The sequence below is a fragment of the Thamnophis elegans genome, chromosome 8, assembly GCF_009769535.1.
Source record: "Thamnophis elegans isolate rThaEle1 chromosome 8, rThaEle1.pri, whole genome shotgun sequence".
Lineage (NCBI taxonomy): Eukaryota > Metazoa > Chordata > Lepidosauria > Squamata > Colubridae > Thamnophis > Thamnophis elegans.
In genome coordinates, this window is record NC_045548.1 from 37,552,935 (window position 1) to 37,565,330 (window position 12,396).

General features: G+C 37.5%; 1 protein-coding gene across 2 annotated transcripts in view; it reads left to right on the top strand.

Annotated features, from left to right (window-relative positions):
• Window positions 1-12,396, top strand: part of SNTG1 (syntrophin gamma 1) — a 136,671-nt gene that overhangs the window by 90,735 nt on the left and 33,540 nt on the right. For both annotated transcript variants that reach the window (XM_032222251.1, XM_032222252.1), the window contains exons 12-13: window positions 3,965-4,081; window positions 4,617-4,688. In XM_032222251.1, the coding sequence (XP_032078142.1) occupies window positions 3,965-4,081; window positions 4,617-4,688 (189 nt within the window). The remainder of the gene's footprint in view (window positions 1-3,964; window positions 4,082-4,616; window positions 4,689-12,396) is intronic.

Consider the following 12,396-nt stretch of genomic DNA (forward strand, 5'->3'; position numbering starts at 1 on the left):
AGGAGTCAGTAGAAACATCAGAACCTTTCTGCAAAGATCAATGGCACAATGGAAGACATACCGTATTTTTCAGAGCACCGGAGTGTACAACACACCAAGATTTCGAAGAGGTAAATTTTTTAAAAAAGTTTTTTTGTGTGTGAAAAACAGTGCATGCAGAGAATTTGAGATGCCTACAAAGTGCTCCTGGGGGCTGGGGGGCAAAAACAAGCAAAAAACCTGACCATCTTATGCAAAAATCTGCCCATTTTTGCCAAAAAAGGGCATGCATAGGCTTTAGGAGGCTTGTAGAGTGCTTCTGGGGGCAGGAAGGGGGTCAAAATTGAGCAAAAAAGGCATGTTTTTTTGCTTATTTTTGCCCTTCCCAGCCTCCAGGAGCACTTTGCAGGTCTCCCAAACCCTCTGCACATCCATTGTTGCAAAGGAGGTGGGGTTTTGGGAGGCCAAAAATGCTGTATTCGTATTCGGTGTATAAGATGCACCCAGATTTTTACCCTCTTTTCTGGGTGAAAAAGGTGCATCTTATACTCCGAAAAATACGGTAGTTGCTGATCAGTGCTGATAGACTGGGAATGGTTATCAGCATCAAGAGAGAAATTTTACATTATCGCCATCACTATTTGTTATTGCATTAATTCCTGGATCCACAATATTGAACAAGGGAGGCCCTGGCTATCAAACATCAGTAACATCTGCCAAACTATTCCCCCTCATTTACATGCATAATCTGAAGCTGAATAGATAATATGTAATCTGAAATAGAATTGCTTCTCAAGATTGTTTAAATATACAGTCAAGATCACAATTAGTTTGGACTGGACCAGTGACGTACAGTGAGCTTCATGGCTGGTGAGGCAAGCATGAAAGCCCCGCCGAAGCCCCAGCACCGCATCCGCCATAGAGCGGGACCAGGACCCACTCTATGGCGGATGCGGTGCCGGGACTTTAAAGCCCTGCCGCCAGGGCCCTGCCGCCACTTTAAAGCCCTGCCGCCCAGGATGCGGCGGCAGGGCTTTACAGTGGCAGCAGGGTCCCGGCGCCGTCTGCCATAGAGCGGTTCCGCTCTATGGCGGACGGCGCCGGGATGTGGCGGCAGGGCTTTAAAGTGGTGGCAGGGCCCCGGTGGCAGGACTTTAAAGTCCCAGCGCCATCTATGCCACCTATTCCAGACCCAGTAATTGTTGATAAGACAAAAAAGTCTGGATAGTAGACATGGTGGTACCTGGAGACAGCAGAATAGAAGAGAGAGAACTGGAGAAAAACCACAAAGTATAAAGATATGTAAATAGAAGTAGAATGCTTGTAGCAAAGAAAAGTAAAGTGAGTACTAATAGTATAAAACACCTTGAGTATAATTCCATACCATCTGGAGCACCACTTGAACACCATGTTGTGGTCCGCCAGTGGCCTGCAGAGCTGGCAGCAGAGTCAGACAGCAAGGAGGTTGGGGAGGAATAGGGGCTAGTCCTGGAGTCTGGGGAAGATTGGGATGATAGCTCTGTGTCGGAGGTAGAGAGGGGGTCAGGGCCATCTGGGAATTGTGTGCTGCCTCCGAAGTCTCCAGAGTCGGACACCAGCGAGGCAGAGGAACAGACTCCCCTGTTCCCATACGCAGAGCTGCCATAAGGCAAGAACAGTTAAAACAAACAGAAGGGATGACTCAGGAGTAAGGTTTGAAGGTGATTGGCCCCTCCCATAGGACATAAAGGAGGAGCAAAGTCACATGAGCCTTTGCAGGAAGCAACTTGGTTCATGCTGGTCAGTTTACCTTCTGAAACTCCATTTGGACTCTTTGCTCCATGTGGCCTTGCCAAGCTAATAGCTAATTAAGTCTTTGGCAGCGTTGATAAAGAAGATAAAGGTGGGTGCTTATCAGCCTTATTCCAAAGGACTTGGGCAGCTTCCTGTAGAACTCTTTTTAACTATTTGGGACTCATTACCGGCTTTATTGGACCTAATTGTGGGCTTTTTATTGTATCAGGAAGCGTAGGTCAGAACACACCATTGGCATTGTGACAAAATGACACCAATTAATTGCAAAAGGAAGCCTCACTTGGAACACATCCTTGGGAATGAGTCGATAGATGGATACAAATACCAAAGGCAATCTAAACATTTGGCTGACTCTGTGACCAACTGTAGTAATCCATATACCTCAGAGGGCTATTCAGCAGGTTCTGACCAGTCCTGGAGAACCGGTAGCAGAAATTTTGAGTAGTTCAGAGAACCGGTAAATACCACCTCTGATTGGCCCCACCCCCATCTATTCTCTGCCTCCTGAGTCCCAGCTGATCGGGAAGAAATGGGGATTTTGCAGTATTTTTCCCCTGGAGTGGGGAGGGAATGGAGATTTTACAGTATCCTTCCCCTGTCAACCAAGCCATGCCACACCTACCAAGCCATTCCCACAGAACCGGTAGTAAAAAAAATTGAATCCCACCACTGATATACCTAGGTATCATCATACTAACATTAATTTCTTGATATGACATGATGCATCACTAAGTAAGTGAAATTCATCATTTTAATAAAAGGCAAAATTAATGTGAATCACAAATACAAGGATCAAAACATCAAGCCTGAAGTTTCACAAGAGGGCTTTTTTAACTGTAATGTATAAATTTAGAGATGGAATTATTCTATGATGGAAGTTGCCAGCATAAGAAACTTTTTGGGTGACTCAGAATGGAAAAATTAAAAAAATAAAAGATAGTCAATTTTGGTGGAGGATGAAAGGGTTAGGGACCACCCGAACCTTAATAGTATTGATAGAGTAGTAACTATGCCTGTGTTCAATATTCCACATTCATTTCACAATCTGGTTTATAATCCTCTCAGATTATATTTTAGTATTGTAAGATCATCCTACGACTTTTTAAAAACTGTGCTTCATCATTTTGAAGTAATTTTACAGAAACTTTGCCTTGAGTAGCAACAATATGAATTTTATTATGGAATAGCAGCAGAAGCTAAACCAAATGTATAGGATTAAATTCCTCATTTGAATTCTTGCTTTAGGAAGGAAGCAAATGAATACTGTTTCTGGTATTTTGCATTAATAATTTGACTGCAGTTATGCAGTCTGAATCAGAAGTGCCTTTTTATGTTTATAAATCTTTAACCAAAGAATGGGTTGTGTGTAAAATCGCTCTAATCTCACGATATAGGCAGACAAGGGGAAAATGTTCCAAAGGCAATTACTGTTAAGTTTCATGAATGCTTTAGTACTGGGGAAACGTCCTGTATGAAATATCATTGAATTTATACAGAATACATTGCTTTGTTCTGTTTTCTGATGGACAGTATTAGAATCTTTATCAAGTATCATAAGCTCTTTCAAGAAAGCCTACTTAAATGAGCATTTCTTACTACTGTGTTTTTAATCATTCATGTTTAATTTTACTTTTATATACTGGGTCAAAATGCCTTGCTCAAGACTGAGAAGCAGATTCAATTTTCATTGCAAGGTTAATAGGTACTTAAAGGGTTATTATCATTTAACAACTTGATGAATGACAAATGTAAAGTAGTCAATAGTGGTTTCCTATAACAAAGTTGTCACCTTTGCAAGAATCACATAGTGGTAATTTAAATCCCATCTAACAATATTTATTGCAACTTCATCCTCATGGCATCATCCCATATAAACAAGCATACTTATTTATTTTCCTTTTTCTTTTTTTTCTTCCGGTGAAAATGCCACTAATCTCTGTATATTTACAAACAAAGCTGATGCAAATTCAGAATGTGATTACTTACTGATATAGCACAAGTCTGTTCATTCATCATCATATATTGTATGCACAGTTGGGGATTTTCACAAGATCTGATTTTATCCAATGAATCTCCAATTTCTGTATTATTATGTAAATAATCTTTTAGTCCTCTTGAATATTCAATGTATGTGTCTTTTATATAAATGATAATCTGTAGAAAGTAAAAATATGCTGTTTTTTTATGCCAGATAGTCTACATGGGCTGGACTGAGGAACGGGAACAAGATTCTCTTCAGGACCGAATGTACACACCAAAGTTTCTTGCACTAAGGGGTTCTTCACTTTATAAATTTTTAGCACCTCCAGTAAGTATCCTTCTATACCTTGCTTTATAGTTACATGTACAGATTGGAGGTGTACATACATTGATTTGGCGGTTATATGTTAATTCAGGGGGTTTCATTCAATATTGTATCAGAAAAAAAGTATGAAAGGATGACAAAGAAAAGATACTAATGGTGAAAAGTCAATAATGGTAGCAATAATGGGAAATAATTTGTAAGTACAGCTTTAATGGAAAACTAATCTGAAAATAGATCCTACTAATTTAATTTATATTTATAAATAAAGTCTTCCTCCTTTTGCAGTCCTTCCATTTTCATCAGGAGCAACTTAAAAATAGCTCTCTTTCTATGTACTAACTTCCAAGAATGGTACATTCATAGCCAGAAATAATTCACATTAGATAGCTATGCAAATAAATACTGTTTTTTCCAAAAATCATAGCATTCTTTCTTGCCATCTCATTGCATATACAGGTGTAGGTGGGTTGGTAGAATTGCTTTTCAAAATTGTATGAAAAATAAGTGTAATTAGTTTTTGTGTACATTTTTATTCAAGGTTACAACGTGGGACTGGACCCGAGCTGAAAGAACATTTTCTGTATATGAGATCATGTACAAAATATTCAAGGTACGAAGAACAAAAATAAATTTCATTTACATAATTAAAAATAAAAACTAAAGGTAAAGGTTTCCCTCGTACATTTGTGCTAGTCATTCCCGACTCTAGGGGGTGGTACTCATCTCCATTTCAAAGCCGAAGAGCCAGTGCTGTCCGAAGACGTCTCTGTGGTCATGTGGCCAGCATGACTAAACAATGAAGGCACGCGGAACCCTGTTACCTTCCCACCAAAAGTGGTCCCTACTTTTCTACTTGCATTTTTACATGCTTTCAAACTGCTAGGTTGTCAGAAGCTGGGACAAGTAACCGGGAGCTCACTCCATTACATGGCACTAGGGATTTGAATTGCTGATCTTTCTGATTGACAAGCGTCTTAGCCACTGAGTCACTGCGTTCCAAAAGAAGAATAGCATAGATATAAATGCATAGCTGAATTTCTACAGAATGAGCACTGGGTAGAAATTAGAAATTATTGCAAAGGGATCATGGCAAAATAACCTTAGTTCAAGGGGATGAGGGCTCTAAAACTATTTTGAGCACTCTGCCATTGTAATGGTATGTGGGAATGATTTTTGGGAGACCAGAGGAAGAACCACAGACCAGACAATAATCATGCAAGAGCTATTTCAGCTTCCAAAGGAAGAGGGGACCTGTGAACCATTTCAGAAGTGACCCACCCGGGTTTTCTAGAGAGTAAAAAGAAATATTTTCAGACTTGCAAGTAACTTTACAATACAGACAGAGCTAGTATTCACAGTTGATGCTTCTTGTCTAGACAGCTTGAAGGGCTAATGGCCATGAGGAATAATGAAAAATCAAAACAAATCTTTTACTCTTTTATTTTTATCCTAAGGTTATAAAAGTCAGGGCAGTGGGTAGCTCATTTCTACATACCATCCAACCCTTTTGCTTCTCAAGGCTATCAAAGCAGCATTTTTTTAAGTATAAGGTCAGAGGTGTCTTTTCATATTAATAATGTTCTAAAGTATCATACAGGTAGTCCTTGACCACAATTAAGCCAAAAAATTCCACTGCTAAATAAGACAGTTATGTGAGCTTTCATGGTCATTCTTGTCACAGTTGTTAAGTGAATAACTGTGATTTTTAAGTTAGCAACACAGTTGTTAAGTGACTCTGGATTCCCCATTTACTTTGCTTGTGTGAAGTTCACAAATGATGATCACATAAATGCCAGTTGCCAAGTGCCAAAATTTTGATTTTGTGACCAGGAGGATGCTGCAACAGCCGTAAGTGTGAAAAATGGTCACAAGTCACTTTTTCTGTGCCATTGTAACTTTGAACAGTCGTTAAATGAATGATTGTAAGTTGAGGACTACTTATAGCAGGGGTGTCACACTCGTGATGACATGTGGTCACGTGATGAATCACAACTTTTTTCCCCTTCACTAAAATGGGGATGGGAGTGTCCAGCATGTGACGCATCCATCCCCCAGGCTGAGAGTTTGACACCCCTGATTGTGAAGTTCAACTGACAGTGTTAGTGAAAGAAGTTTTAATAGTATCAGCTATGAAGTTCAACTATTCTTGTTTGATATTTTGCCATTTGCTTTTGCATTTTGTGAAAACATATAAACTAGAATTTAACTAGACTGTTAAATGTACAGACTTATATCAAGCAAACAAATAGTAATAACTTATTTGGAAGATATTAAACTATTAGTATTTATGTGTATGTATGCAAGAGTACTTTCATATACAATGTTTTTGGAATTGTTTATGCTGAAGTACAACTATGCTTCACAATATGTTTATCTCTGGAATTCTATATGCAGAAACTGCTGTTTGGCTAATGTCTTTTACTAAAAGCTGAATTCAGGATAATATTTTGCTAAATGCCACTTCATGATATCTGATGCTAGCAAAATAAATTCATATTTATTACAAAGTTATGATCTTTACAGGAAGTGCTAGATATCTTTGTGAGTAATTGGATCGTGGCAATTGGTCATTCATCTCGGAAGTTACTTGTCAGCAACATATTTCTTTAAGCTTAATTTAATATTCTTTCCAATCTTATAAATGGTGAGTGTCATTTAAGCATGTGATATGATCCTAGGTATATTGTGTGCATTAGAATATTTTTCACATAAAATGTTACATGAAAGATATAATTAATTAGTACCAATCCAGTCCCTTTGAATTATGTCAATTTATTGGAGGAGACATAAGTGCCTTATATCCTAAATCTGCTCCTTTGTCTCTCATTTGGCTCTCTTGTTGCATGCCCTAGCATACTTTCCAAGGATAGTCTTTTCCTTTTCAAGTTCGTTCTTTCTTTCTTTCTTTCTTTCTTTCTTTCTTTCTTTCTTTCTTTCTTTCTTTTTGACATTCTGTCTTTCCCTCCCTAACTATGCCTCTTGGCAATAGCCATTTGAGCCACAGTCAACTCTACTGATGGCCTTATTTCTCTGCTTAACTGAACATTGTAGCTTCTGTCAAGGCAAATTTTATATTGGTGAGTTGAAAAAATATATCAGTTCTGTTCTGGAGTTTGCATGTAACTACCAATATAGAAAAGTAGAAGTTGTAGAAAAAGAAGTTACAACTGAAAATTGTAAGACTGATGTCATCTTATTTTGAAGAATGATTACAAAACTATTCAAAGAGTGAAGAATATAAAATAATTCAGTCAACCTATGGAATTCTATCAGCTCTTGATTCTATCAATCCAGTGATTTTGATCAATGAAATAAAGTCATAGAAGAAATCTTGTACAAATCTGGAGGCATTCTGTCATCATTAACCCAAGATCATGATAATTTCACTCAACTATACAAAAGTATAGTTGTATGTTCTAAATACTGTTAAGACTCATTGTCACATTTCAAAATAAATATTCCCGTACTGGGGAGGGGTGTGATGAACTCACCCAAATAATTAAAGGCCAGAATATTGATTACTTAATTTAAAAAACTGACCTAAAATAGGAATTGGCCATTTTTGGGCAGATGTGAGAGTTACTGAAATTTAATACAGAGAAAACATCCAATGAATGTTGCTGTGGATTTGGAACAGAAAAAATAATAATCCTGGGCTAAATTTTGGATTTTTTTTATTCTTATGCCAGACAACGTTAAGTTGGGATAGTTTGACTTTATCTTCTACAGTAGGGGCGCAATAGCTCAGTGGTTAAAGATGCTGAGCTTGTCAGCTGGAGAGCTAATAGTTTGAGATCCAAGTGCCGCATGATGAAGTGAGCTCCTGTTACTTCCCCCAGCTCCTGCCCACCTAGCAATTTGAAAGCCATGAAAATGCGAGTAGATAAATTGAGATGAGTCTGGCCCTCTAGAGCTCCTCTAGAGCTGGAAATGATTACACAGGGGAAAGCTTTACCTTTACCTTCTACAGTATTTTACTCTACCTCAGGAGCTAAGCTATCTTTTCTGACCCCCAACCCCACCTTTTACCGTCACTCATTTTTTTCCCCATTACCAGGCCAAGTTTATTCCTTCATTATGTAAGTGTGTTTTTAGGATTCTCTGTTAACTTGAAAAATGAAGCTTATTATTAATTATAATGAGAAAATGTATATTGGTTTTTGAATTGGAAAACCAATGTAGGTCTAAGATTCAAGAATAGTTTATGTACTTCAAATAAACTGTTTTTATTTGTGAACTTGTATACTCTGCGATCATCAAAATTTATTCCTAATCACACACATAGCAGTACTTTCTTTGCTAAATTAAAAAGTAGTAGTGAATGTAGAATGAACAAACAAGATAGAATGAAGCTATCAATTTTAATAGCTCTTTAATTCTTATTTTTCTAAGCTCCATTTTATTATGACTATGCATTTGTGCTTAAAACCTCTCTGTGGAAAAAAAATTACACAGAGAGGCTTTACCACTTACTACTATTCATATAGTATGCGTTTTGTATAACCTTAAAATATTATTTGTCTCATAAATATAGTCTTTGCAAACAGCTCTTTTATAGTGTGGGTCAAAAGCATCTGGGCTGGAGGGAGTCAGGGAAACTAAGATGATAATTATGGCCTCTTGCCCAGAAGGCCTTTTTCAGTTACTTATCAGATTAAAGCTATGAGATAAAATAGGTCATGGTAGATGGAGACATTTATTTTTGCAAACAAAGGGGATGTGGTTCTTATTCTGGAAGCATCATGCATTTTGTGATATTGTACCTCTCTTTTGCAATGTGCACTGGGCCAATTTTATTTTAACACATTCCACAACACCTACAGATAATATTCAATCAAGAAAGGTTGTAATCTAAATCATACTCAAAATATTTTCTGTAGTTTTTTACTAATATTATTTTGTATAAGTTGATGTTTCTTTTGCATTTTTATTCAAATATCTTGGTTGCTGAGTTTGTTACTGCTTTGGTCAACAACATACCTAGAGTGTCCACGATATCACCTAGATTGATATATGTGTGAACCAGCTTGTGACGGGTTCCTGGAAGAAATAGACAGTATTCTTAGTTTTGTTCACATTACACTCTCTACCTTTGGTCCATCTGATCCTCTGAAATATTAAGTTTTTTCCATTTATCACTAAGCACTGAATGAAAGTGGCATCTTCTACCAGTATATCTGATCTTAGAATCAGAGTTGAGATTGAGAGTATTCTTATTATAGCATAAAGCTCCCAAACTGAAAATTGCAAAGTGGAATATTGCAAATGGAACTATCAAATTTATTTGCAATGGCATTGGTGTTATCAACCAATATAATCAAGTCTTCAAATACAAAACAACCAAAAGGATTTGATTTAAAGTTAACATTATGAAGTAATGGATTTTGAGGATTAGAACTTGGCAGCAATACATAAATCAGAATAAGCAGAGAGAAAATAATATGAGAGAGCAATAACTGACAGATTTCTCTGTTTCAATTCAATGAAATGCTTTGCTTGACATTTTGTTCAATTTGAATTTTAGGACTAACTTAGATAGCTTTTAGCTTTTTTCTGCCATGGGGATGATGTTATGGAAAAGATTTAGTGGGAGTACACACATATTAATTAATTGTTAACTACTATCTGCTAGAAGAGCTAGAAAGATACCACAGTAGACAGGGAATTAATTATCTTGTTCATTATAAAGCTGCAGCCTTTGGAATAAACGAAACATTGTTTTAAAATCTGGGCAATCTTAACTGGTTGAATTTAAATCAATCTATTTTGACATTGTGTGGTTGTAGTTATTGTTTTTGTTTAACATATAATAAATATATTAACATATATTTGATGAAAATATCATACGTATCTCATATCTACTTGTCAGATATGAAAGATCTGGACCACACATGAAATTGCAATTATTATTAATTATGCCTACAGACAGAAACTATTGAACTAACAGTTAGCATTAACTTGGTGTTAGATAAGGGTCAATAGAATTCAAAAGGAGTTGAACTTGGTATGTTGGTGGCTACATACAGACTCTAGGCTTATTCCTCTTTTGATTCCATCCCCAGGTTCTGCCATCATTCTCTTACACTTCTGCTAATATGGGAAGTTTTGCTAGCTAAATTACCATACTTTTCAGAGTATAAGACACTCTGGAGTATATAAGATGCATCTTAGTTTTGGGGAAGGAAAATGAGAAGAAAAAAACTGCCTCTGCCTACCAGCATTCATGCTATTGAGCTGGCTAATGTCCCGTCAGTGTGTGAGTTCATGGCTTGGTCAGGCAATTAATAGGCATAGCAACTAAGTCAGCCAATGAGAGCTATTTGGACTCTGAAACAGTATTTGCTGTCTGAGCAACAAGGAGACAGGAAGGAGCCTGGCTTAGCTGAGAACTGAAAGTGAAACTGCTTGGGTTTTACTTGTATTTACTGCTACCTTGGTAAAACCTGCTTTTGGTATTGTATTGTATATTATTATTATTTTGAATCCTGCTGAATCAGTTACTTGTGTGTGCTTTCTGAATGTTGTTGCTTCTGCCAATTCTGGCCAGCCAGGGTCACTGATTGCACTTATTGCAACTTGATTCAGCACAGCTGATTGGCGGGTGTATCAAACTGCCGGAATACCCCCAATCAGCTGTACCAGGCTGCAGGGATTTCCACAGACCATTGCTGCCTCAATGCCTCACATTTTTGGCTTCTGGTGTGGGTGAGTGGGGCTACATTCAGTGTATAAGTCGTACCCAAAATTTTCTCCCTCTTTTTTGGGGGAAAAGATGCATCTTATACTTGAAAAATATGGTAATCATGGCATTTTGGCTTTTTCCTCACATTTGTATCCTACCTATTTTTAAAGAAATTTCAATCGTTAAATTATCTTTAGTAGGATAAATAGTTAACAGGGAAGGCTATATAGTGACAGTGAAAGCTAATTTTACTTAGAATTACACTTCAAATCATAGATTAAAAAATTGAATAAAAAGCCCAGGTGAATTGTATCTAATAAAAATTCAGAGCATTGTACTTTTTGTTGTGTTGTTCATATCCATTTAGCCAGAATTGACTAAAGTGAGTTGTATGATTATCAGCTTCTCAAATTTATATCCAGAAAAGGGATAATGGAACATCAAAATATGACTTCCTAGGGTGTCAAAATGATTGGAATTGGCCTTGCTTATAGCATAGAAATCCTTCGGTATCATTTTTTAAAATCATATTCTCATCACATTGCTTTCAATGATCGCATGTCGCACAGCTGAACTTCGGAACTTTTTATTTTACTTTTTAAGCATTTTTTTACTACAGGTTCTCCAGAAATGCAGGAGTGGGGGGGAGGGGTCCATTTTTGCTCCCAGCAGGCTTCCCTAAAGCCTGCTAGGCCAAAAACAGGAGGGATGGGGGGAGGGTGCTGAGAATGAAAGAAAGAGAGAGAGGAAAAAAGGAGAGGAAGGAAGGACTACAAATCTGGCATTAGACACAGCTAGGCTGGAAGGGACCTGGAGGTCTTCTAGTCCAACTCTGCTCCAGCAGGACATTGTTAAAGTGAGTGTCTGTCTTTTGATCCCCCAGTTACATGACTACATAGCCACGCCCACCCAATCACATGACCCACCACCACCAAGCCATGCCCAGAGAACCAGTAATAAAAAATCTAGATTGCACCACTGTCTGAATCCATGATGAATCCATGAATGGCAGGCTTGTATCACTCTTAGCTGTTTTGATATTAAAATTGCATTTATTGCCTTTATTCTGATGTGAACCAAAGACAGTCTCAAGGTATATAAAAATGGTTAGCTTTTGTCAACCTTTACCTTGGAACAAAATCAGAGTACTGTTGTGATTTCAAAGAAAGACAAACTAGGAATCAGTAGCGAGGGAAGTTAGGATATTTTTCTTCTGACCCAGCATAGAATAATGAATAAAGGGCATCTCAATTCAATAGTGGGAAAGCTTTTCTGTCTCAGTATGTTGCGCTGCAATACACAGGCTAACACTATTGAATATGATCTTGACAAGTTTATTGAAAAAAATGAGAGGTGGGGGAAGGAGAACTGGAAACCAAGTCCTCTGAGGAAAATTGCAGATATGTGAAGCAGTCTAAAGTGTTGTCAGAGACAGTAAGGAATAGACTTGCTCTTTATTGCCTAGAGAGAAATGTTAATGGGTTGAAACTACAGAGAAGTAGAATCAGGGTAGGTGTTAAGACAAATTCCTTCATAATAACTAATGTTGGTAAGTGGAATAGCTTGCTTCCTAAGTTGTAAGTTCCCCTTCACTAAAGATCTTCACATGGGCTGGATATCTGTCCAATACTTTCTA